This window comes from Lichenostomus cassidix, chromosome Z (assembly GCF_008360975.1).
Source record: "Lichenostomus cassidix isolate B80296 chromosome Z, HeHo_3.0, whole genome shotgun sequence".
In the NCBI taxonomy this organism is placed as follows: domain Eukaryota; kingdom Metazoa; phylum Chordata; class Aves; order Passeriformes; family Meliphagidae; genus Lichenostomus; species Lichenostomus cassidix.
The window spans coordinates 54,463,434-54,490,894 of record NC_139511.1 but is presented as its reverse complement, the minus strand read 5'-3'; the positions used below and the strand labels follow the sequence as shown (position 1 = coordinate 54,490,894).

The 27,461-nt window shown below is 38.0% G+C and overlaps 1 protein-coding gene and 1 long non-coding RNA gene across 3 annotated transcripts in view; one reads left to right on the top strand and one right to left on the bottom strand.

The window, feature by feature from the left end:
• The first annotated feature begins 805 nt into the window (after positions 1-805).
• Positions 806-21,011, top strand: LOC146424943 (uncharacterized). 2 transcript variants are annotated; one of them, XR_014846865.1, is made up of 5 exons: positions 806-2,855; positions 10,788-10,884; positions 16,941-17,052; positions 17,371-18,138; positions 19,815-21,011. It is a non-coding gene; the product is annotated as an uncharacterized LOC146424943 (long non-coding RNA). The 2 variants fall into 2 exon arrangements; XR_014846864.1 differs by having other exon boundaries at positions 17,371-21,011.
• A 1,137-nt stretch (positions 21,012-22,148) lies between these two features.
• ADAMTS6 (ADAM metallopeptidase with thrombospondin type 1 motif 6) overlaps positions 22,149-27,461 on the bottom strand; it is a 151,427-nt gene continuing 146,114 nt past the window's right edge. The window contains exon 27 of the mRNA XM_085042277.1: positions 22,149-25,865. Coding sequence (XP_084898403.1) covers positions 25,756-25,865 — 110 coding nt within the window. The 3' untranslated portion in view covers positions 22,149-25,755. The remainder of the gene's footprint in view (positions 25,866-27,461) is intronic.

The window sequence follows — 27,461 nt, the reverse complement described above, 5'->3', positions numbered from 1 at the left end:
TAAATCTCCCTGGAAGACTGCAGACTGGGTGCTGCATATTTCTTCATCGCTCCGCACTGTCAGGGCCCGAGAGCCATCTCCCCCTCTCGGTGCTGGCTGTGACGGCATGAGGGAGAAACCCCTTCCCTCTACCTTTTATCTCCTTCCCGTTGCCATCATGCCATGCCTGCTGCTCACCAGAGGCCGTGCTCACCTCGGCGGGAGCCGTCCCCGATTGCAGGAGGTGTCAGCCGGCAGCACCGAAGATGACTGTCTGTAGCTGCACCTCTGAGCCACAGAGCAGGCACTCTAGGTCGAGAGCAGGGCGGACTTTCCCAGGCAAGACGGCATTATACAACAATAGGACCAATAGGCTTTTAGGTTTAAGCCCTATAATTACAGGCAATCAGTGAAAAGATATTTGAATCACTTGGCAAGGAAATATATATTTAGAGTTATTGAAATAGCTACAGGTAAAATTGTATAGATCAACATTTAATTACAGGGCAGTACTTTTTGTGTGCCATTTTGCAAAAAATATGAATCAGGGAAACATAAAAATCTGGAAAAGAAGGAGAATCAACAAGGGAGAAGGGGAGCAGGTTGTCAGAAACTCATGTTTCCCAGAGAGGAAATGAATAAGATCTATAGGAAAGGGAAGGGGAGAGGGAGAGGCAGAGGCAGAGGCAGAGGCAGAGGCAGAGGCAGAGGCAGAGGCAGAGGCAGAGGCAGAGGCAGAGGCAGAGAGAAAAGCATGCCATCAAAATAAATTATACAGACGAACACTAGCTGACCAAAGAAGAAAACTAGTGATAGATGGTCAGCATGTTGCAAGTGTGAATTTTTTTTCTTGACAGTCCACACAAAAGGAAAGAGGATAGCATCCTAGGGGCTGAGGTATGTTTTCTTAGGCTTGAAGGAGTGAATTGTAGAAAACCTTTATTCTCATCATAAAACAGATACGAAAGTAATTAGAGCTCCTGAAAGCCAACAAAGCACTGGACCCAGATGACTTAAATACCCAGTGGAAGAAAGGAGAACTATAAACCTTATAGAAAACATTTATGGCAGGTTACTGGAAACAGGGTGTTACAAAAGGGCTGGAGAAAGAATTGATGCAATTACCACATTCAATAGAGGAAGGAAGGAACCAGAGAACAAACATTGAGCTGTAGGCACAGATATAGGAAAGGCTCACTAGAAGTGATGAAATTTGAGGGACACTGATATGAGATGGGGAAATAATAAGGAGAAAGGGAAGATAGGGAACTCACATTTGCAAAACTTGGTTTTTGTTTCTTTGGATATCTGTTCACCTTTAATATTGATCACCTAACACTACAAAAGGGCATATGCAGTAAAGGCCATTTATCTGTGTTTGAGGCAAGAATATATCCCATATCTGTATTTGTGTTGATTGTCACAGGGAGTCATCAGGCTCTTCCTGATAAAGAGCCTATCACACAGAGCTGCATCAGTCAACAGAGCATGAATGTGCTCACTCCAGTGGCAGGCTCCAACCTCACAGAGGCAGAAGTTAATTGAATAACCCAGCAGATACATCTGACCACTTAAGAGAAATTTCAAAAGTACCACAAGCCATGAAGACATGTAAGTAGTCCTCAGAGATTACAGAGCAGCAGCAGAACACCACTGAAAGATATGTGAGTCACAAGTCAACGTTGAAGGGACACTTTAAGAAGTGTCTTTAATTTGTAAGCACTTTTATAAAAGCAGACACCACAGTTTGCATGGTCAAAGCAAGATAAAAGGGGAAAAATTAAAGAGCTTTAAGAGATTCTTTAAGGTCAAAAGACTAAAAACAGTAAGTGGATGTGTGAAATGCTTTCCCTTTTTCTCCCAGAGCACTCCACCAAATTAATTCCTGTAAATTATGCTGTTAGTTTACCCTGGAGGACATTAGTTTGTATTTTTAATTTGTATTTTCTATTTATAATTATTTACTAGCCTCAGAAATAGAAAAATACCCATGATCAGAAGGTCAGAAATGCCTACTTACACTTCTCTATTTGTGCACTTAGATGCTTAAGTAGAAAATTTGAGCTGCCAAATTTAAAAATACTCCAAACACCAATTTTCTTGCCATAATGTGATTTGGCACGTGGAGCTGAATGTCAGGTAGTCAATTAGTCCACTAACTTCTTTAAAGATCTTCTTTCATACCACTTCCCATTACTGGTTGGGAAAAGTACTATACAACCAATACATGGAAGACATTTTTTCAAAACAGAAGTACGTACATTTTCAACAAGATGAAGCTTAGAAAAGCATAGCCACAGTTATGGGAAGAGGTAGGGCCATAAAACAGCCTTTAGACTTAAATAAAGGCCTTCCTTATCAGCCAGCCTGTGCACACTCTTGTTCAGAGTTTGTTACACAATTTATCTTTTCTAACTCGGGAAAGAGTTTCTGTGGGAAGTGGTGTTAAAAGACTGACACACTTCATCAGTATGCAACAATTAAAGAAATACCACTATTTTTAGTTTCAGTGAGATGTATAGTTCATTAAGTGGCACTTCTAACTGCCCTAATCACCATGTCAACTTCTTATTATGGACCATATTTCTGATAATCAGAAAACTAAAATAAGCTTGAAACATGTGCATTCATAGAATCATAGAGCTGTTGGGGTTGGAAGGGACCTTAAAAGTCAGGAAGGTTCTGTGATTCTATGGCTCTATGACAGGAGTGCCACCCACCAGACCAGGTAAATTGAAGCCACATCCAGCCTGGCCTTAGATAACAACAGTGATGAGAAAGAGCTGGATTCACTGAGGAAAAGAAAATCCAAGAGCAAAGAATGATTTACCATGCAACAAAAAATGCCCATGCAAGGATCAACAAATTGGAATTTGGTAACACTTTTATTTTTTGTCTTCTGAAAGTGCCTAAAGTACTTGTGTACTAAATCTGTGTACCAATATCACAGCAAGAGTTTTCATATAAGGCTATACACCACTTAAGACACAAACAGCAGAACCATATTTTCCACAGAATAGAAAAGCACCCTTGGGAATAAGATGAAGTGCACTGAATTGGGAAAGTCGGGACAGATGGACAAGACCAGTGCTGGAAGTTCAGTATAACTAATTTTAAATGTAAAAATTGTGAGAAGAGAAACAGTAACACTAGTCACAGTGGCATCTCCAATATTTTATAAGGATTTTGATAATCTCTGTGTAGCACCTTTCTGAATTTTCATCATCTGTCATTTAATATCTGTGTATTCTAAATGACACAGTTAACCTCACTGGAAGCTAAGAACTTAAGGACTGTCTCTCTGCTCTTTATTCCTACCATTGTCTTACGGCTTTTGAAAACATTGATTGGACAAAGAAATTAAAACAGCTGGCATTACAAGTGCTACACAGCTGTATGGATCATTTGCTAGTTATATACAATAAGATCAAAACCAAATAAGAGTTGTGATGGTTTTTGACTCAACACAATAGTTAACTTCTAATTCAACTTCTGACACCCTTTCACTGCATAGACTATTTCTTTGGTTTTTTAGTTTTGGGGTTTTTTTGGTTGATTGGTTTTTGTGGGTTTGTTTTGTTTTGGTTGTTGTTGTTTGGTTTTGCTTTCAGCTTTTATTTTCATTGATCATTTTGCCATGTCAGACTGTATCATCTTGGTTAGCCTCAGGGGCCTCTGAGCAATCAATTGCGCAGAGAAGAATGGTTGAAAAAGCAGCTGCAAGTGCAAACTTTGCTATCTCTGATCCCATATGGTGCACTGTAATCATCCATTTCTTGAGGATTCAAATACTCCAAGCTGAGCTTGTGCTTTATAAATTTTGCCACTTTTACAGAACTACCTTCTTCAGCTATTAAATTAATCATTTTGCATAAACATGCATCAAATCTTATTGTTCCTTTCCAAGCTTCCAAAGTGCATAATTTACCTCAGAGGGGAGAGAAGCGAAAAGAGACTTGGAAGATTGTAGGAAAACAAAAACAAAAACAAAACAACCCAAACACCCAGTTACTATTTTCTAGCTAGTCAAAACCTGCAAAAAACAATCCTTATCCTCAGGATTCATCAGTCTTAAAACAGTCTCTGAGATTATTTAAATGCAGCATAGGTTTCCCAGGAACATTCAGCTCACAGATACATTAAACCAGATTTTTTTTAATCCAAAATCTTATTTAATTAGCATAAACGCAGGAAAATATTATGAGGCTAACCTTCAGGCAAACAAAGAGAAATATTTTTTGGTTATTGTCAGAGCAAGTCAATTATTAAGTATAAAGCTCATAAGGAGGCTCAAGCCTTGCATCCATTTAGATACCCACCAAAACCTAGTTCCTTAAGCCTCCCTACCTATGTCTGTAAATAACTAGTTACCAAAGTTACTAAGAAAATACACTTGGATTTAAATGTGTACCTAAATGCATGCCACTTCAGATGCATTAAGCAGGAGTGGACTACGTTAATCCTTACTTGCAGAGTAGAGATGTTGACTCTTTCACACTTGTGGGTATAGGCACCCAGACCACATTTATCCAAACAAGACACAAAGGAAATACCATTATCTCCTACTCTGTGATTACGACTGTCATCCAGGATGTGGGAGACCAGGGTGCAGTGTACTTGTACCTGTCTTGAGGTTTAGAATCCATACCTCACCTATGCTTTTTCTCATAATCTTTTTCCCCAAACACAAAGCTACAGGATACCTTAAGCAAGGGGTGAAGGCATGTGCCACTTAGGGAGATATCCCGTTACTCTGACACAACATGCTCTTGTGCATCTAGCCATTACATATTCTTGGAAATTCCCCCCCATAGTATTTGTTTACATGGCAGTTTGCAGGCAGGCACATGAAAATTCCACCCAAACAGAGCCAGCAGGATACATGCCAGGTCTGAATGAAAAGCCATACTGTGCATTTAGCACATCGTTGAGCCTCAAATGATAAACTCCACTCAGCAGTAAGCAACTGTAAATCCTGGCATTTCTTAACTTTTTACTGTTTAACTACAAAAACTCCAAAGATGTCTGCTTGCAATATATTAAATAGCAAGATTAGGAATTTTCCTTTATAGCACTTGCCCAGAATTTATGCTAATATTAGTAATAAAAGACTTGCTTTCATTTTGTGTACCTATCTGAAAGAGGTAAAGACACACACCTTCACAATATGTCAACTTTTTGTAAGACAGTAATGCAGTCTGAGATCTTCGAAGGAGCAGCCTCCTCAGGCAAGCAAACCATATTTAATGTGTCAGTAAAACGATCTAGCTGTTTCTGAGAAAAAAAGGTTAAGGAAAAAAAAAGAGAGAGCTTAAAAAAACCCATGATCTTAGTGAAAATACTCATCATTGACTTCCCTGTTCCCTCACTAACTAGATTTATGAAAACCACTGTCAAAACATCCAAGATCCACACAGAGGATAGCAACCTATTATTGCTGCCTTCAAAAGCCTTGCGCCGGTAGGCCAAAGATTTTGGTCTATTTAGAATTTTAAAAGCACCTTGGAGAAAGCAGTATGATTTTCAAAATCAATCACTTGAGAGAAACAAGGATATGAAACTAAGACCTGCTTATTCAACATTAATTCAGCTACCTTTTTATGTATGCTCAAGTCCGACCTAATGGGGAAAGGGATCTGAAAGGACCTCGGTCTTTTACAAAGGCATTTTGCAAAGCCAAGGCTAGTAATATTCTCTGCAAAACTATCACCATTCAGAAAGTTACTTACAACCATCCTGTCTAGTCAGATGAGAATTAGCTATAGTTTGTGCATGCTTTTGAAATTTTCAGTTAGCCTATATGAAAAATAGGTTTCAGTTCACTAAGCAATTATACACACACTTAGAACCAAATCCCAAATCAACAGTCCAACATTCCTCTCACAACAGTGTAACTTTTTGCATATATTTCAGCAGTAGGACAGTCATTAAAATTTGTGCTTCCTGTTGGGAGTCTGAACCTTGCCAAAGGTCCTTCTAGTTCAAGGCAGGTAGGGGTTGTGAGTAAGGCACAAGCACAAGTGACATTCAGTTCTGAATGTACTAGTAAGTAGACTGTATTAGTAAGAGAAGGAGCTGAATCTGAGCAAAACTTCAAGAGCAAGTTTAGTATTACATGTATCATTTTATATCCAAGACAGAATTTGGGAGGATTGAGTCTTAATTTTGATGTGCAGTATGAAAGTCTTCACCAGATGAAAGGAAAAAATTCCTTCAGCGGTTCATCTAAGTTAACATTGTAACTATGGAGTTAATCCTGAGGTTGGGTAAATAGCTATTTACTTACTTGTCTAACATTTTCTTGTGTAAATGTTGATTCCAGTCTAAGAGACTAAACACCACTGCATTCCTTTCCTGTGAACGTGGCAATTCCTAATACTGAGAGAAGTAACAGCATTTCAGCAGGGAGAGCCTGAACCTCAGGACACTCCCTATGAGTCTGCAACCCTCCCTCCCCTCATGTGTCCATGATGTTATGTTGCATACTTTAATGATCACCAAACAATTTTTCATTAATGACCTCTGCCCCATTCTGTATGTTTTGAGACTTGGAGGGTGAATCAAGGCTGCATATGAAATACAAAAGGCTGTCTTCTGAAAGTACTCTGCTTGGCCAAAAAGCTGGAAGAAATATTTGAACAAAGCCAGAACTGCAGAAAGAAGGGTCTGGTTTCATAGTCAAGGCTGATAAGTGAGAATCTGGAGCATTTTTCTCTGGATCTATCTCTGCATAACACTTTCCATTTTAGTGAATGCTACACCATGCCACATGGGAGAAAAGAAAAGAAAAGAGGGAGGGGAAGGGGAAAAAAGGAAGGAAGGAAAAGGAAGGGGAAGGGGAAGGGGAAGGGGAAGGGGAAGGGGAAGGGGAAGGGGAAGGGGAAGGGGAAGGGGAAGGGGAAGGGGAAGAATAATTCCCAGACTTTGGAAACTGGACACCCAAAGTAAGTTATAGCATTGAATTGCTAGACTTAGTTCTGATCTATTAAATTGAGAAATATGGGACCTATTAACCTGTTAATACCATTTTGAAAATATTAGTTACATCTGACTTATATTTGAGAATGCATAGATATCATTGTGTCATCTTTCAAATAAGAAACAATCAGAAAGTTAATGAAACTGTTCACTTGGCATAATTTAAAAAAAAACACCGGAAATATGGTCAAGTTTTGGTGTGGATTTGCTTGTTATTTTATCAACAGTTATATTATACAGACGTAGCAGAGCAAATAAAGTTACATAATGTATTTGGCCTTATGTGCAAAACCCCTATACATCGCACTAAGGACCTATTAAAAATGTTGAGTTTTGTTAATAACAGAATCCAGAATTCCAAACAGTTTTCCTAGTAGAACAGTCATCCTGGTGAGTAATTATTAAATTTAAAAAGCAGAAAAACAACAACAATTCTATGGAATTATTTTTATTATTTTTATACCCTATTATTTTTATGCTGTCATTTACAAAGTGTTAGAGGAAGATGAGATAGAGCCCATTTGCTCTTATTCTGTGCAAAGCTTCTGAATTTCTAAAATATCTAATGTGGTCTTCTTCGTCTTAAACATAAAAAACTATATTTACATTTTTACATCTTTAGAACTTCATTAATGAAGTTGCTCACACTAAGAAAATACTGCTTATAGGCCTGTTTCTTTTCTAATATTTCACAGAACAAGTATTTAAAATTTTCTAAAATGTAAAACCTTTTAAAAATTAATGTCAAGTAGAAGGACCTTAGCAGTTTGCAGTAAAACTCATTTCTCATGACAGAAAGTACATTCCTTCTTTGTGGTCTGTAAAATATATAGAACTTTATTACAAAACTTGACAAGTAATTACAAGGTCAAATAAAGATTTTATTATTTTTCCTCTTTCTTTGTTATAAACTGCCTTCAGCTGATACTGGTTTGACCACAAAGCTTTAGGCTACATATATTCCAAAATCATTGCAAAATACTAAATAATTAAATTGTGATTTTTCTCCTCTTCACAGACAAATTGTGGGTTTCCTACATGGATTTATCCTAAAATGAGCTGGTTTGTTTCTTACTCTCCACTTCATACCTTCCTTGATTTTTTCCATTGCACTAGATTTGGGAGAAAAAATTTTCCTAACACTGAATTCCAGGTTGCCCATGATTCAGAACCCTCTCCCTAAAAATTGAGAGAAAGTGAAGTAAGTCTTTGGTTTTCTAAGTGAAGTTTAGGTTCATGACCACCTGAGGAAGCAGATCATACATATGTCTATGAGAACTGATGAGATCCATCCCAGAGTCCTGAGGTAAGAGGCTAACATAGTTGCCAAGCCACATTCTGTGATGTATGAAGTCAGGTGAAATCCCCAGTGAAAATAGGGAAACATTACACACATTTTTAAAAAGGGTGAGTGGAGGATCCTGGGACCTACCAACCTGTCAGCCTCAGTTTGACACTTGTTTCCCACAACATCATTCTCTCTAAATTGGAGAGAAATGGATTTGATGGGAAGGCTCTTAGGTAGACAAGCTGGATGGTCACATGCAGAGGGTATTGGCCAACAGTCCAAATGATCATCCAAATGATGACTAGTGTCCCCCAGGGGTCTCTAGTGGGACCACTACTGTTTGATAATTTAATTAATGACATAGATGAAGAGACCAAGTCTCAACAAGTTTGCAGATGACACCAAACTGAGTGGTAAAGCTGACACACCTGAGGGATGGGATGTCATCCAGAGGGACCTAGACAAGCTTAAGAAGTGGGTCCACGTGAACCTCAGGAAGTTCAACAAGACCAGGTGCAAGGTTTTTACCTGGGTTGGGGCAACCCCCAGTATCAACATAGGCTGGGGGATGGTCAGATTGACTTTTTACTTGGGTTAAAATACAGATTTGTTCTTCAATTTTGTTGGTTTAAGAAACTAGTACAAAGCATACTTGACTAAGGTATGGCTCTTCATATCTCAATTCTGTATGCTTTCATAATTGCTTTTAATCACAGGGCTGTGTTTTATCTCTAGATGCCAGTTCATAGCAAGGAGGTAAATATCTGGCTAATAGGGTTGTATTGGACTGCCTTTTTGTTCCCTCCTCATCCTCAAAAAACTACATGTCTAAGTTTGACAGTAGCTGGTCACCCTTCCTCATGGAAGGAAACAGTAAATAAGTAGATAAAATTCCAGGTGGCTAATTCAGAAGGTAGAAATCTGTGTTTCAATAAATGCTGCTTAAACAGTAACTTTCTCCACGTTGGCATCAGCAACCCTTCTGCTTTAACTTATGGGAACAGTTCTAAACTATGTGGTAGACAGATCATTTACATATGTTCAGTCCCAAAATATGCCTTGTTTTATAACACAAGGTAGTATGTTATGGAAGTATTCATCTTGGCTCAAGGTAAACAAAAAGTGCAAAATAGTATCTACATATATGAGCTGAAAGGTAAAGAGAAAGGAAATAAAAAAAATTTGATCAAATTTTGGTCTCTCTTTTACAAGTTGTCTAACAATATTGCTAGTTCTTAGTACTTTTCCTGGGCATATCTGCACAGCTTGTTTCTCCCTAAACTAGAAGCTGAAGATTAAAAGACAATGCTAGCCCAGATTTACAGAAATTAAATCCCACCTGATTTTTGTAACATGTTTCTTACTAACACCCTGCCAAGGACATAGCAGTTGATCAAAGGCTGTACAAAAACCAGTTAGAGGCTTGTAGATGGAAAACTGAAGTAGAGCACTTCACAGGCCTGTAGGCATTTAGGAAGAAGCCCCATGCATCTATTCCCAAGAATTGCATTCAAAGAGATTTCATGCAAATGACTCCTCTTTTTATAAGACTGCAGTTTTAAACACACCTTTGTCTAATTTTCACTCTGAAATAAGAATTCAGCTCTGAAATAAAAATTATATTTGAGGTTTAACTAAAACTAAACTGAGAGAATTAGAAGAAGCTTATTAAGAGTGCAGATATTCCCTTCACCAAGAATGATCCAGCAATGTCTTGTTTTTCTATCTGCCATATCTGATCATGAAAAGTTGTATCAAGTCAAACACACTGTAACACTACTTCTTACATTCAAGGTCCTCCCCTTCCAGTTAATTTTTTCCATTTTTCAAGAGGGACCAGACAAGATGGTCATTCCTCAGGAGCCCTTGATCTGGCTTCCTGGCTGCTACTGTGTGCCCCTGAGCTCTCCTGACTGTGTGCAGATGGGCCTTTAGTGAGCTGCCAGCTCCTTTGATGGGCTTGGCAGCCTCCCCCTGCCATTGTCTCTTCTGAGCTCCTTTGAGTCTGTTTTATCATACAGCCTACCACTTAGATTTAGAAATAAAGAAACAGGCAAAGAATTTGAAAAAAAAAAAAAAAGGATGCTATTCAGTCATAAGATATCTAGAGAATTACTATCTCTAATTTAATCTTTCCATTTATCCTTACAGTCTCGAGCTGTAATGATGCTGACAGTTACGAAAGCACAGGCGGAACTCAGGAAGTAAAGTGAGGATAAAGTAGTACTTAAAAAAGAAAGTTTTATCTGGTTTTACACCTTTCTTTTTTTTCCTCTCACACTACTTCTCCTTTGCTCAGCTGATCTTAAAAGACTTATATTTTGAACACATTCTGAGCTGTATTTTTCCTGGGCTTGTCTTATGTTTACCTTCATCTTTTTAGAAAGTTTCTGCCTGTTTCCACATCATATAGCAAGTGACAAATATATGATGGTAAGTAGCATTAGATGGGATAAATATACATTCTGACTGTAGGTTTCAAATGAAACCTCACTTGAAAACAGAGAGTCAGATTAGAGCCAAGTGTTCACTTTTTTTCTAGATCTCACAAGTTGTGGCACAAACAGTAGGTACCTCAACTTCTTCTACTGCTCTTAGAACAAGAATAAGACAGAGCTCAGTAATGCACTATGAATTCAGTAAGTATAACACCAAAAGATTTTTGGCTTCAACTTAATAGAAAAGCCAATGAGCACATTATAAACATGCAAGGAGGGGAATCTCACCTTACTGCCTTTGATCTAAAATTCCCTGGGATAGAGAAAAGAGAAGCCATAATTGCTTTTTTCCTATTAACATAGTGTAAGTTTGACCATTAGTAATGTCTTTTTATCAAGATTACTAGATTTCTCTTTTGTAACACCCTGTTCCTCAAGTGATTAGCAACTCCGCAAGACAGCAGCTTTAAACATTTCTGTTTCTTTTAGCACCTGGGCTTGCAGCATCTATAATTCTTTGAACACCAAGAATCCAACTGAGACTAAACATAGCAATGCTAGGTGCAGCTAGCAGATGCTCTTTCAATTTATTATCTACTCTTTAAGAAAATTAATATCTACATGAAAGAAGAGTATGAACAGAGTTTCTGCTTTTCTGTCCGTCCTATCAGGGCTCAAAATAGCTAATGACACAAATGCAGGATCTAACCCTCCTGGCAGAGCTCAGTGACGGCCATTTGAATTGCCTCTTACTGTGCACACATGCCAGAGCATTGCTTCACTTCAGAGCCAAGGCTCAGTTAGAATTACACTGTATCTTCTGAAGGATCGTCAGGCCTGGTTAGTCAGGTTGAGAGACCAAATCTCTATTTATTCTTGCCCTACTAATATCTTCATTATCTACAACTTCTAAAAGGTAGATTTTCACCTAATTAGCAGATACCATATGCTTGCTGAATCTCACATCAGTGGTGTGACCTCCCTTGTCACCCTGCAAGGAACATCAGTAAACTGCATTAACTATTTGAAAAGCAAGAATATCTCAGCTCTAAGACATTGTAGTGCCACAGGAGTTATTGGCTCTGACTGCTTTGGCACCACCAGCACTGAAGTTCTTCTGAATGATGGCAGGCTTAGTTATGAGTTCCCAGTACTAGGGTGTCAGACCAAACCTGTTTTACTGCCTGTTTGTTTTAAGCAGAGATCTAAAAAATAATTAACTTGCTAGGAAATGTATTACTTTTCCTCGATGATAAAAAACTTCTTCTTCTAACCTTCAAAAGGGATTACAAACTGCAACCATCCTGTATATCTTACCCTTTATTGAATGTCTCACTGGGTAAGATATTAACTGTTAAAGTTATCTGCAAAATATTAAAATTACAAAAAATAAAAATAAAAATAAAAATAAATATAAATAATATAAATATAAATAAGTATAAATATAGAAAGCACAGATTATAGGACTCTGCAACACCATGGCGAGCCTGGGATCTGCTTTTGTATCTTCCTAATTGTTCTTATACAACTTTATTGAGTAAAACAGAATGTCTAGAACTGACTAAATGTCAATTTAGTCAATTGCTAAACAATTGCTCCACACAAATCCCCATGACCTAAATGGGTTTGCTGCTTTTCCCAGCTCCTGATCAGGCATTCCCTGTGAAATCCAGGCATCTTTATGGACCACTTTATCACTTCAAGAAATTAGCTCATGAAAGCAGCACAAAGACCTCTTGAAAAAGATTTGGGAGCAACTTCCTATTCACTAGAACTGTATGCTCAAACCCCAAGTCTCAGGAACATCATCAAGAGTTTTAGCTTTCCTTCAGACAGAATTGCTCCAACAGCAATGCCAGAAACACCCTTCTAAACCTCAAAGGAAACATCAAAGAATACATCAACAACATTCCCTAACCTTCCCCGGAAGCTTCCCAGCAGGGACAAGCACCCAAAGGCAGTTTGGAGAGGAAATGGAAGGGTGTGAATAAACCCATTTTACAGCCTGACAGCTTCTTTTACTTAGAAAGTTTTAGAAAGTGCCCGAGGTTACCTAGGACAAATGGTTTCTCAGAACTCTCAGCAAAAGGTTCACAGATGGTTTCCAAACTTTTTCAAACCTTTCTGTATTTCCAGTGCCAGATGGAGTATGACTGATGAGGAAGTTTATACCCTAATACACCCAGAATAGCAGAGTAAACACAACAGGACCTCAGGAGCAAGAAATTCTAATTCTACTTTTGTTCCACAAGCATTTCAGAGTCTCTGACTTGCAAATGTACAAGTACTTCACTCTCTTTGTATACTATCTGTATATGGCCTTTTAGACAGCTGCAATGACAGAACCAGACCAGGCAGTAATACATTAGAGAGACTATTGGAGTGCAACATTTGAAGTGTTTGTAAATTAAGTAAAAATGGGACTGCACCTCACATTTATTATCAATAAATTTCCCAGGCTTTTTGGCTTAGCCATGCAGAGCTAGTACATCATAGCTCCATTAAACAGGAACAGCAGTTTTGTTCCAAACCCTTTCTACTCAATTGTATTAATGTATCCGTTTAGCAAGTGCATTCCCTCCTTTCTGTGATATCACTGACCTGTGTCTGTCTCTGCTGGCTTCTATACATAGAGAACATGGCACAAGGGTAAGAATTATGGCTTGCTTAGAGCAAGTCCTTCATAAATGTAAAAAACGATCTGCTGTGGATTATACAGAAGAGGAAGATGAGCTCAGTATTGACAAAGACATACTAAAGCTTCATCAGGGATGAGATTTGTTTTTTGTTAGGGAGAAGGCAAGATCCAGAGGTGAACATGAAAGCAGGGAGGAAAAAAAGCCTGTCCAGATATAGGAACAGGCAGTCAAGTTTGTGACCCAGTCTAAAGTAATTGATTTGACCTTGAGAAATCTCATGTAGCACAAAGGCCAGGACAGGTAAATGACTATTTAAAGTGAGCTCATTCTAAGTATCTCTGTTACAAAACACTTGTAAAAATATATACATATTTTACATTAACCAGAAAACAGTATAAATGCATCTTATGACACAGCATTGGTTCTTGCTAATCAACAGGAAATTCTTAACTAATCTGAAAAAAGGAGGATTTTTAAATGAATGTAGTAACCGCAACATGTATAATTTGGCACTTGGTTCCAGGTACCAATGGAATGAAGTGCTTATAGCTTTTAAGGCTTAAATATGACTGTTAATGGCCAGTTTGCAAGAAGGAATTTACAGGTAACTTTGAAATAAAATAATTCCCAAACTGCTTTTCAAAAAATTCGAACAAAATTTTAACAGGAAAATATACCTGTGTCAAGGCAGCATACAATTCAGCTGGATGTTCCCAAAGGTTATGTATAACATGGATGCATAGCTCATGCAGCTATCAGAGAATAAATATCTTCATGTTTGGATATGCTCGTTTGAACATGATCTTGGGAATGTTAGTGAACTTTCTGAAGCATTAACTGAATTTATGTTAAATGCGTCAAGGTACAATAAAGAACAGAGTGAGGCAAAACTGAAATGAGACCCTAACTGGTTTTAACATTTTTATGGTGTCAATATAGTGCAATTACATGTTAGCTATGCAGTGTATGGGTCATGGTGAAAAATTTTATTTCAAAATTGTTTCTCCAAATAATGTTTTGTAAGTATTTTTCCTGGTACATGTATATATATTTTAAAGCAGACTGTTAACAGTTTTTAGAGACTGACTTGTAATTTTAGTCCTAAGTCAGAAATGCTGTTTGTACCTTTTTTTTTTAATTGGAACTGAAATTCCAACATATTCTTCAAATCTCCTCACCCTATCACTTCTTCAACAGCTGCCTATCAGAAAAATATATTTACTCTGTAACCTCATGTAGGTTTCTTCTTAAACAGAAGAAAAAAGGAGACAAAATAGTTTGGGAAAGATCTCTATCAGTTTTTAATGAACAACACTGAAGAAAACCCTGTTCTTTATCTAACATATTTACGTATAAGTTCCTAAGATGTATTACTTTGTGTTGAGTTTTCAGACATAACTATTTGTTAACAATTTTGGATGAATCACAGGAGTACACAGATACCATCGTATCAGCATAGTACTTCATCAAATACTGACACATGAAAAAAGGTCAGATTATCCACCCAGAAAAATCATTCTCTTCCTTGTATGTTTACTTCAACACTGTTATGTACTTATATGGAATTGTTATTTAATCATATAATTGCCAAACTGGCTATAATATAATTCACCTAGCACTGACCAACTACAGAACAAAAATTAAACAAACATTTTGCTGTTGTTAAAATTTTTTTGTATGGGTCTGAGCTTCTGAAGCCAGCAGGTCACTTGGATTATATATACAATGTTGATAATTGCATTCCTTAAATCTACAAAATGCAACGAAGCTCACTATTTTCCAAAATAGCTTTGAAAACAATTACAATTACTACCCAGACATTTTCAAACACAGCAGGCTATTGGCTTAGGCAGTGATGGAAACCCTAAAAAGAAGATAAATATTTTGAAACGCACTGTAAATCAAATTTGTGCACTGAACTAAGAATGGATTATCTGCCTCTAAACAGCAAAAGATGTTTTAGTTTGAGGGGTTTTTTTTCCATGCTTATTTACTAGAAATGATTTTAAATTGTGTCTGTGTGATTTATTTCTTTTTTTGCTCAAGATTTTTAACAGTTGCATTGTAATAAATACTATATTAGTTCTACATACTTTACTCATTACACTTACTGATGCACAGAAATCCACTGTTTCTCAATCTTTTAATAAAAAGTATATTTTTCAGCTTAAAAATTGGTTTGGAACTGCTATGTCAGCTTCAAGCTGCTCTGCAAGTATTTATAGCAGATGTATCTACAGTCTCAACTGGGCATATTTTGATGATGTGATTAACAGAGGCCTTGATTAAGAATGAGACCTTGAGGAAGATATTTATATTATGATGTACTGTCTCTTGGTACTGTAGTACCAAGAACAGAGGCCACCTTTTGCATCCTTCATTCCAGAAAACGTCTGGACAAAAAAAAAAGCTAACAATTGACTGCCCAAGCAGCTTTCCTGGTAACAATGGAGAAGCAGCGTAAGGAAGCCAAAGGCACTGGGTTTCACTATGTCCACTCAAACCTGGTTATGAATTATCAGTTTTCTGACTTTGGGCCAGATTCACATTCTTTGGCACAGGAAGGCTCTTGTGGGATGAAGACAACGCTGCCCATGTACACTCCGAGGAATCCTTCAGCAGAGCACAAGCTCAGGTTCCCTGGGCATCTTCTTGAAAGAAGTTATGTAAGTAAGATAGGATGCTGCCAGATTGTTGCTCTGTACTAATTAGTACAGAGCTGGCATTGCAGTCTTCTCTATCCTAGCAAGTCATGGACATTAGAGACAAGGAGAACATGGGCAGTTTACCCAGGACTCTGAAAGTTTCCAGCTGGAAGACAATCCCTTGGAACGAGCCAGAAGGAAGCAGCATTTTTCTAAGTCAGGTCATTATTTTTAAAAATGAGGGCAAAAGCCTAAAATTCTATGAAAGTTGCCTTCACTGAGAAAGATACCTATCACTTTCTTGAAAGAGTAGTGAGTATTTAATTCTTAATCAGAATGGAGTATTCTCCTGCTAGCCCTTGTAATATTATATTGTGTTAAAATATTTGTGTTTTCCACTGAAGGACTATTGAATTGCATAAATCCAGCTGTTGAATTTCCTACCTTTCCTCTTACCCTTTAAAAATAATTTTTTTGCTTTCCTCAGTAAACAGAGTGGGAAAATATGAAACAAGCAAACCACAAGACTTTTTAAAAGGCTGATAAGAGAATAGTAACTCAGAAGTTTGATTTTAGTTTGGTGGCTTATTTTTCACAGATAGTTTCTAGATTTTTTTCTAAATCCTGGCTCAAGATTTTTGCACTGTAGGGCTGACAATTCATCTGTCCATCCCTTTCCAAATTTTCATAGACTACATCAGGTAAGGATGGGCCATACCTCCAAAACCAGCACAAACTTAATCAAAACAAAGATAAACATATGTTTTTAAATGACACACATGGTATAATAAGGAAAACACAAGCAAAACCAAGCTGAGACTTCACATGTAACCACAAGATTCCATTGCACAACTCTGGACACCCTATGCAAGGTCACTGCTTTTGTAATCAAGTTGCTCAAGCCACAGAGGAATGATCAAAATTTCAGTCCAGAGTTACCAAAACATGTTATTTCTTTCTTTTATTTTTAAAGGAGATTCAAGGTTCATTGTTTGGAAGGCTATAAGAGTCATACTGTTAACAAGCAACATACCTCTTGGCAGCCCTTCACTATCTTGATGACCAGCTGAGAGTCAACACACCCTGTAAGCATTTGTTCATCAGTTCAGCAGAATTACTCAGGACCCAGTGAGCATTTGGCATTCAGGAATGCAGCTGTCTTTGTGGCAGACAGATTTACGGACATGATTTTTGCAACTGCTACTTTTCATGATCATTTGCAGTTCACCCATCTGCTAAATACAGCACAGATAATTAAAACAAGTTATCAAAAGTGGTATAGAGTTCTGCTCACTGCTGCAAGTCACTGAGAGACTCATAGCTTCTTTTGTTAATAGTATATATGACATTTCAGGTGTTCACCGAAGGGATTAAACTGACCAAGGGACTCCCTGTCTCTGCAGAATCTGCAAGGGCTCTTCACTCTCCAGCCTGAAGACTGAGCTTCTCCAAGGCATCTGAGCTCAAGGTATTTCTACAGGTTTCTTCCACTCCATCTACCCACAGGAGCCATGTCCTCTCCACTGTAAGGGTACCTCTGGCTGGGACCTGTAGTTTTCACCTATTTATCCAACTCCTGCCCCAGGATCCCCTCACTGAGATCTCCACAGCCCCTCACACACCCCCCAGCTCCATCTCACAGCCTCACTCTCCCTTTCTACTGCCTGGCCCCTCCACAGCTCCCCCAAACCCACTGTCACTGGTCTTTGACATCTGCTCAAGCCCTCCTGTACAGGGTGTTCTCCCTCTGGAGCTGCCGTGGCTGCTCAGTGTGCAGCCCCTTCCCCTCTCCAGGTCAGGAGGCCGCAGTGGTCGCTGCTCAGCCGGGCCCAAGCAGCACTCCCCAGGCCCAGGGTTCCCTGGAGCGAAGCTGAACCACAGCCAGCTCTCGACCTCCCCTCAGGTGCCAGCTGCTCCAAGAGGAGACCCACCACAGCTCAGAGCTCAGCAGGTTTCCCTACCAACATGATCCACCAGGGCTTGCCAGCTGCTGTGGCAGAATTGCACATTCCAGCATTCCAGCACCCATCCTGGCTGTGGCTCTGAGCAGCCATGAGCCACAGCTGAGCTCCAGCCACGGGCTGAGGGACACCCGCTGCTGTAGGCTAAGAGGTGGCAGCTGGCCAAGCCTGAAAGATGCTCTGGAACTCTGTCCCCAGCATGAAAGCCAGGTGACAGAAAGGCCATATCCCACAGGAACCAATTTTATGCAATTCTGGTCCAAGGCACCTGTGATACCTGAAGGCACATCCATCTTCTGAGTCTTTCATGAGCATCTGCCCACACTGCAGATGAGTACCCTGCAAGCCTGTGGTGCCAGAAACTTTTTGCTCATACTGGGGGAAGAAAGGTCACATGGCAGTTTTCCAGCTAGAGGAGAAAGGGAGTGAAGGGACACATTCACAGCCGTGAAACCAAGGCCTCAACCCCATCATTCTTAGTTCTTCTCTCAATAAAATTTGTGATCATCACACAAGCTGCAAGAAGTGGGGGAAAAAACAGCCAAGCAAATCCACATATCTGAGGGGGATGCTTTACAGAAAGATGTTTGTCTTATAGCTTGAGACCTTTCCTAGATGGATTAGGATGAGAGAGAAAAAAAAACCAACCCTCCAGGGAAATATATTTCAGGTCATTTGTCTTTAGCTTTACAAACATTTTACAGTGCAATGAGCAACCAGTGCTGAGCCAGCTTCTTAAACCCCACTGAAAACCAAAATGCAATATTCTTCCCCTGCATTTTCTTTTTGTAACTAGTACAAAATGCAGATTAATTTCTTTTCCTCTTTTAATTAAATAGGCTGGCTTGCACTTTGTTTTACAAGGACTCTGAGAAATATATAGTTAATTGATACATGTAATTATAGCCATCATACCTTCCCTTCTCTCTAGAAAATCAGTTACCTGCTCCTTGACAAAATGCTTTTGAAGAATAATGCCTCTGAAGTCAAATGTTATGGCTAATTGACAGAAGAGTTTCAACAATGTATCCTTGTAAATAAACTTCTAAGGAAATTTTGAGCCAGAAAGGCCAAATGAGATGTTTGAGGTTCCTTTTTGCTGCAGAAGGTCTTATTTTGATAATGCATTTCAATACAAAGGCTATGTGTGAAAGAGAATCTGAGACCAAAAAACAGGCTCAGTTCCTCCTGTTTGTATTTGCTCCTAACTCAGTGTTTTTCATAATGGGAAAAAGTATCTTGAGGGGCCTTTAATTACTGTAGTAGAAAAGAAATTTAAATATTGTGTAAATATTGGGGGGAAAAAAGCATTTCTAGATTTCTTTTTCTTGAAATTCTTATCTAGATTTTCAATAAAGACTTCAATAAATAATTCACAAAACCAGCCTAAAATTAGCATTAACAAATAATTGTGTTAAGTTACAGATGTGAAAACTCTCAATAACATTCACATTGAAGTATCTCATCAAAGACAGCACTACTCTACACCAAATATGAGATGCACAGATGTGTGAAAGCAGTGAGAACAAGGAGAAGCAGCCACAAGGGGGGAGGGGATGATGGAGGGAAGAGAAGTCCTGTACCAGTGTGTGGACTCTGAGGAGTGGAGTCTGAGAAATGAAAGAGAGTATCCTGGAACAGGACTGTAAACTTTTCAGCCACACATTGTCATTCATGCACAAAGTCCTGCCCTTATTTCTGGTCAGCATTCAAAGATGTTAGGAGGTAGTGACCCTACTAAGTGCACTGCACTTCTGTAAAATTATTTGCTTTATAAAGCATAGTTGAACTCAGAACAAATGTGACAATAATAACTTAAAATGCTTTCTCAACTGAAGTTTGTCTTCTGAAATTCCAGTTAACTCTAGGTCTGTGTCTTTTCATAGAGATGTCACTGAAAGACATTCCCACATGTCCAGAACTGTTACCTCACAGTCAATCTGCAGATGAAGTGTTACTCAGAAGCATTATTCAGCATTGCTTCTAAGGGGAGCTGGATTCTACACAGAAGACGGATCTTCATTGCGAAAGATAAATCATATTGCAAGATGGTCTTTTCAAACAATGTGAGCGATAATTTTGTTATGTTATAAACATTGCAAGAGTGTGCACATTTGTAGACTTTTATGTCAAGGTGGGGCTGGGGAGAAGAACAAACAAATATACTGATCTTGATGCAGATGAAGACATCCAATTTCCAAAATTCACAGCTTATTCCTTATCAGTCAGGCCAAATCTGATTTGTCTGGGTGGTCATAGCAACTGAAGCCTGGAGCACTCATTCACTGGCTGAGTCATCACTTCTGGCTTCCAAAATATGTCCTTTTCTATCTCAAGCTGTGATCTGATAAATTTATTCCAAACAGGATTACTAAAGTAGTGAGATTATTTACTGATCTTGCTTGGTCTTCTCTGGAAAGGTCTTCCTGTTGTAGAAATTGCTTCTTCCCACTCTAAATGCAGAAATACATACATCCTTTCCAGACAGAGTTCAATAATTCTCTGAGAGGCAGCTACATGATCTCTGAACATAAACTGTGTCCTGTAGCCTGTCCAGCTCAATGAAAATGTCAGTCCTATGCAGAAATAGAAGATAATAAATGATGCATGGTGCTTAGGTGGTATGCCAGTTTAAGGGATGCAGTATCCTTAGATGTACACCATACCACACTTTGAGGAGCTCAGTTTCCTAAAATGGACATGAACTTCCACTTTAGCTGGGTCAAATACACTTGGGAAATGACCAACTCACTGGTTCTGTAATGAACCTTGTTCTGTGGCTGACTGAGCCCAAATAAATCTGTTTGGGATTACATCTTGATTACTGCATGCAAATGCTCTTACACCATTCTATCTAGGACAAAGACTGGAGGGACCACACAGCTGCAATCAACCATCCCTTCCACCTAATTGTTGTTTGTGGTCAAGGGAAGATGGTCAGATAGGGAGTCACTTCTCGCAGAATGACAGCTTCAGCTTAGTAATGGCCTTGTACAAGATGCTTAGATTGATGACTAACTGCCTACAGATGAGGCTCACAGGACTCATCCAAAGTCCATTGCAGTAAACCTCCAGAGAAGACAATCCAGAAGAGTCCTGGATCTTAGTTCCCAGAAACAAACAAACAAACAAACAAACAAACAAGCCAAAACCAAACCAAAAAAAAAAAACCAAACCAAACCAAACCAAACCAAACCAAACCAAACCAAACCAAACCAAACCAAAAAAAAAAGGAAAATTACCAAAGCCTTTTCAGCATTCTACAGAGGACCTTAAAAAGTGTTCTTGTACCTCAGAAGATAGCTTCAGATGGAAAACTGAGTATACTCAAGAAGGAACAGTTTTGTAATATAGAAAGGGAAGTCAGGGAAAGGAAAAGCCTGTATCTCAGGTAAAAATGGTGCTCATTTCCTTAAGAAATAAACTGAAGAAATGTAACAGAGAATTATAATAGCAGAATTGGCTCCAGAATGAAATTCCAGTGAAGAAAAATGCATTTTAAGAGGACTGGAGGGAATTTTGTGTGTCAGGAATTCTACAGTCATCATGGCTTACGTGAGGTTTAAGGTAGCAGGAGACAAGGAGGAAGTAACACATCTGTTTCAGAGTTCTAAGTTTGTCATTATAATAAAAAACCACGACCACTCCAGCAGCAAAAAACAGTACTACAAACAGAACAATAATGGGAAACCTATCAGGTTATAACTTATGGTGTGAATAGGAAGGGAGGAAAGTCAACAGCTTCACAGTGACAGCGAAAACTGTCATTTAACAGTTATTTACTAAGACTACTCTAATTTCTGATCTGAAGAGCAATAAAATTTTGTCATCAAGCACAGATAGAAATAAATATATATTTAAAACAAGTAATTGGTTTTTGAATCCTCATTTGTAAATAGAATAACACAGAATAACCAAAATTAGTAAGTGCCTCATCAATATATTTAAGGTTCTCTGTACTTTTGTTAACATCTTATTCATAAGAGTATAGTGATTATGTTCATTAAACCATAAACTAGATTTTAACTCAGAAATAAGAAATATTTCATAGGATTTGATCAGAGATTGCCATAACAAATTATTCATACTGTACCAAGTAAGAAAGGAAGCATTTCTTGGTAACAGTTACCTAAGCACCAAGTCTACTGAAATTACTTTCTTCTTCATATTTCAAAACATCATGGCTTCAGATAAACGTCAGATAAAACCTTAAAAGCTCATTGCAAGAAGGACATTTTATTGTTGTTATTATTGACTGGCTGTTAACTAAATAATTCCAAGAAGTACAGAATATTTTTGCTGCCATTAATTTCATTCTTGATCTACATTACTGTTTAGGCTAAAATATTATTTAATACTGTACATGACCATGTTCTTGACTTTTCCTTTTCATTACTTCCTTATTTGTTTATATATGACAAACCCTGCTGCTGCCAAGGACAGGATTCTAGCATAACATAAATGTTGCTTGACAGAAGACACCTCATATTTATTTTGATGCGTCGGATGAAGCAAAAATTAAGCATACAGAATTCTAGTAAATCAGGGAAGAGACAACTGTACCATGGGTATCAATCTTAAAAGCTGCAGTTTTATTTTACTAAATTATCTATGTTAAAAACAAATCTGTGCCTGGTGTGGAATTTCACTGCATCAAGTGTTACAATATTTTTATTTTCATTACAAGCAGGAGAATGCATGTAGAACAAGTGTTAAGAAACATGACAATAAATTAGAATATAATTTACAAAAGCAAAAATAATAATAATAATAAAGTAACAGTGTACCACATTAATACTGAGCATAAAATAATAAGCAACTAATCACAATAATACAAAGGTAATTTCAGTCTGTATTATTAAGGATATCTATGTGACATTCACTCCATTATAAAGTTCCTAACAAAATGGACTATTTTGGATGTATATACCTTGAAGGGTTAATCTCTAGATTTTTCTTTCTGTTTTGATCTTTATCAGCTGGTAGTATTGCTCAGTGGAAGTACTGGCACCAGATTGGTTTCTGCATCTCGTATTCTACTATTTGAGTCTAGGTCTGTCATATTTATAGCCTGCACAAAGACTCCTTTTGTCACTACTTAGGAATATAACACTATTTAGCTTAGATTATATAGATGGCTACAGTGTAGCAGCAGCAATGAACTGTGCTGTTGAAACCAATAATTTTTCTTTGAATTAGGTTTCATATTTCAGCCTTAGTCTGAAGTGTTGCTTAGTTTGTAAATCCATATACATTCTGTGTTTTGTTCCCTTTAACAATACAGTTCAACGTTGCTCCAGGGAGTTCTTTAAAGTCCAACCTCAGTGCTGTTATGTTGCAGAGTAAACATCAGAATCCCCGGTGTTCTAGCACCAGTAAGAGAGCAAAATGTGTCTTTGGAAACACTCTTTACAATTTTAATGTCCTAAGTGAGGTAAAAAAAAAGGTTTCTCTTCAATACAGAGAAAACCATTTTCTCATTAGCTGAAACGACACATTAGCTGATAAACAAAATCATGCCCTGGAGAAAACCGGACCCTGATAAAAAGAGGCCTCTTGCTTAGGGAATGCTGTAAACAACCCCTTATCCTTTCATCATACTTCTGATCCGACCAGGGCATGCTAGCACCAAGGTGTTTTGTCAAAAGGCATGTTTTTATCTACTGGTGTCAGTTTTAACAGGAGTTGTTTACGTGGTGATGAGAGCAACAGATAACAAGCGTATGTGAATACATGCAAGCCAACTGAAAATTAATTCCACTGGTCACAAGCGTACAGAAGTGGAAATACTGGCAAGAGGTAGCAGATGACAGAATTTGATGGTCATGAGTACAGACATGGGGCTACACAAAACCCCACAGACAGATTGTCAATATGTTGGGGGGATTTCATAGTATGAGTCCTCTTAACAGTATCTATTGTTCCATTTTAATTCACATTAGTAAATAGTGTGCAACATATTTGGCTTGTTATTGGTAAAATACATTGGTACACTTCAATCTCATATATTGAAATTATTTTTCACTGAAAAGATTACTTTTTTTAAAAAGTGCTATTTGGGTTAGAATTTGTGACACATTATTGTTCACATAATTTTAGCTGCATTACAAAAAAGGAATAATAGTTGGACACAAAAGCACATTCATGAAGTACCTGTTGCAAAATGCAAATGTTCAAGTACAATATATTATTACAAACAAGTACCTACTTTCCTCATCTCCTTGTTGAGTCTGTTACTAAATAGTGAAGGGGAAGAGGAGCATGAAAATTTTTTTGTGGTATATTCCTGATTGTGACTTGCCTAAGAAATTTGGTTTCACTTCTAAAAATGTGAAGTATTTGGTGACTATTAAAAACACAGTAACATGAATAACTGGAGCATGGCAGTGAATAGTTAAGGCATATAACTTCAAATCCAGGGGCATGATTTTGTTCCAGTCTCATGCTGAAAGCTGCCCTTTGCTTTAAATAAGATCCAGCTTTAAATAGGTACCTGGATTTTTAAGTGAGGGTGGCCAGAATTCAGTACAGTCACCCCTTTTCCAGTGTGCCTTACTCCTGATAGTCCAACTGGCCTCTTGGCTTGAGCACACTTTTGACTTCTCATTTGAATGGAACCTAGATACCTCCATGAGTCATTTAATCTTTGGTTGCAATCCTTGCCCACTCGGATGTGGTCTTATGAACAGAACATTCGCATATTCTTTCTCATAAACAATACCTCTGCTATGGTATCAAAGGAGGGAACATCTGGAATCCATTTTAACTTTCAGCTTTGCAAAGGTTTGTTGCTATTACACGGTAGGTTTATATTTTGCATTCAAATTCCTCAGTTTTGGAGAATCAAAGCTAACGTAAACCAGATCTAGAAGCTCACAAAGTTGTTTCTTTGTGGCTGATGTTGTAAACAAAGGTGAACTGGAGTCAAAGTGTAAGTTCTAAGCAACCTTTATGGTAGTAGTGAAGGAGCTGGCAATGCAGTCTTCACCACTGCTGGAATCTGCCTCCCCCATGATACTGAAATATGCTCTCTTTCAGTGAAATCTGTTTCACTTGTACAATGGTAAAATGGCTATAAACCTGCAATGCAGATTTCATTTTGTTTCATAGCACACTTGTATTTCATGCACCACTGCAATAATTGTTGCACCTCTTAAAACTAAGTCCCTCATGGTTGTTCTATTTAGTATAGCTTTATATATGGCTCACAGCAGTGTTCAGGAAATATGGATTACTCCAAAGGGAATTAGGTGGAATGAAGGAAAAATACTTCTTTTTCTAAAAAATTTCTGCTCCTTAAATAACATTTCCAAGCTCATTTTATAATTTAAATTGTGGTGCTGTGTTGAGAGATAAAATAGTTAACATTTTTAAGCTATGACTAAACATTTTTTTTGATTCTTCTTTACTTCCATAGTAGACCAACTCATAAGAACTACATTTTAAACAGTTTTAAATAGAAATGGATTCAGTGTCATTGCTAAGTCCATAATAAAAATTATTTTAATGGTCCAAGGATGTAAACAGACTATTTGATTTAGTCAAAAGAACACAAATGTTCCACAGTAAGCTATTCTATATGTGTTGTGTAATTCTTTCAAATTTGGGATCCCCTCATACTGTGTCCAGCACTTTGGATTAATAAATCCCACTTCACAGAAGTTAAAATAATATTGAAATCCTGTCAGCTGGGGCTGACCAGTGGTTATGTTTTCCACAGGGTAATGCATTTGCAAGGACGTCAATCTCATTCCGCTGTGTGGCTCTCTTCGATGGACACTCTTCCACAATGATAATAACAAGGCACATTCTTGTGCTTCCTGTGGGTCAGTGTCCTTGGCAGGTCTTGCAGCACATCTGTCTGAAGTATGCTCGACTGCAGAACTTGAACTTCAGCACCAGTGGACAATACGCCACTTTGTTCACATCTTTGCACTCTAATAATTAAGAACATTAAACAGAAAAAAAAAATCAGAAATATAAACTGAAGTACAAGGAATATTTGACATTTAACAAGCTTCTCTATCCATCCGTCTTGCTTTCTTTGAAACTACACTTTCTAGTACAGCCCAGTGCATACAATATTCCAATTTTAGAAAGCCATAAAAATGTTTGCAGGGCTTTCAGATGTTTAGAAGTGAGCTGTCTTTGCCTTGTGTGGGATAAATGGTCATTTTAGACAGCTAGGAAAGATGAGTAACTTTTTTTTTTTTTTGCATTACTTTTAACTTCTTTCTCAGGAGTTATTTTATTCATCCATGAGAGGTTATTACTATCCATTCACACTGGTTGATACCACACCTGTGCATTTGTAAGAATCCTTAAAACAGAACGTGCATTGCAGCTAACAGGGATGTAAAAAGGTACACAAATGTTATGAACAATGGTAACAACAGGATGAGTTCAGTGACCAAATGGAATGGCAGATGACACTTTAGGCTTGGTTCCACCCATTCACAATTTCTTTTATGCCAGAGGAAGAGCCGTTTTTAAGCCTGTAATAGACAAGTAAAAGCTTTTATTCACAGTTGTGTTTTCCCTGTATGCTGGGATTACTGCCTCAGCAGACCCGTCATCCTGGCAGGTAGCTCTCCCAGCAAGGAAGAATAGATCTCAACTCCATGGATGAAGGTTTCCTTCTCTTGCATCCCATACAAGTTTCATATGAAGTGACTTTGTAGGTACATTACAGGAGCACTGCTGAAATATGCAGCAGCTCTCCCTTTGGCTCATTTTTCGCACCTGTAGAAAGAAGGTGGGAATGGGGAATGGAACACTTTGGTCCCTGCTCAGTTCTTACCCTGCTGCAGCTGGAGAAAGAGCTACATCTGAGAATTCAGTGGTACACTCAGGTTCTACACCTCAGATGTTGCTGCTGCAGATTTCCTCTTCACTGAAGTGACTATTAGGACAGATACTTAAAAGCACTTGCACAGCTCCTTCCACACATATTAAATATGGGACTTTGTCAAGGAGCTTTGCTTCACATGTTGGAAGAGATGTATATGAAGAAAAAGTAATACCCATACGTTTGAATTTTAAAAAATGGGAAGAATGAAATGAGATTAATGTCTCAGAAAATTATTTATATCAAAGAAGTTTTTACTCTTTTAAGGTGGCATACCATTTGATACTGGATTCTTCCTATAATCTTTCTCAAGCAACAAGTTATAAAGAAAAAGTGAATCAAAGGGTAATAAACAAACTATCAGCACTTTGACCACTATTATATTTTGTATTGATTTGATAACTAGAAATGAGGACAGAAGGTAGCTAGGATGCTGTTGTCCAAGGCAAGACAGAGCAACAATCCTTGAGTCGGAGTTGTCTGTAAACCAAATATGGAAGAAACAGACCAAACAGGTAAGAAAGGGAAAGAAAGCAATTGTGAAACAAACACAATCAGGATGTTCAATCATTTGGCTACTTGCATTTGTCTTCATTCTCCATATAAACTCCTAGTACATTATTCTTGCTCAGGGACAGGGACCTACAGATAGTGCTTTAACACTTGCAAGCATACTGTAGTAGCA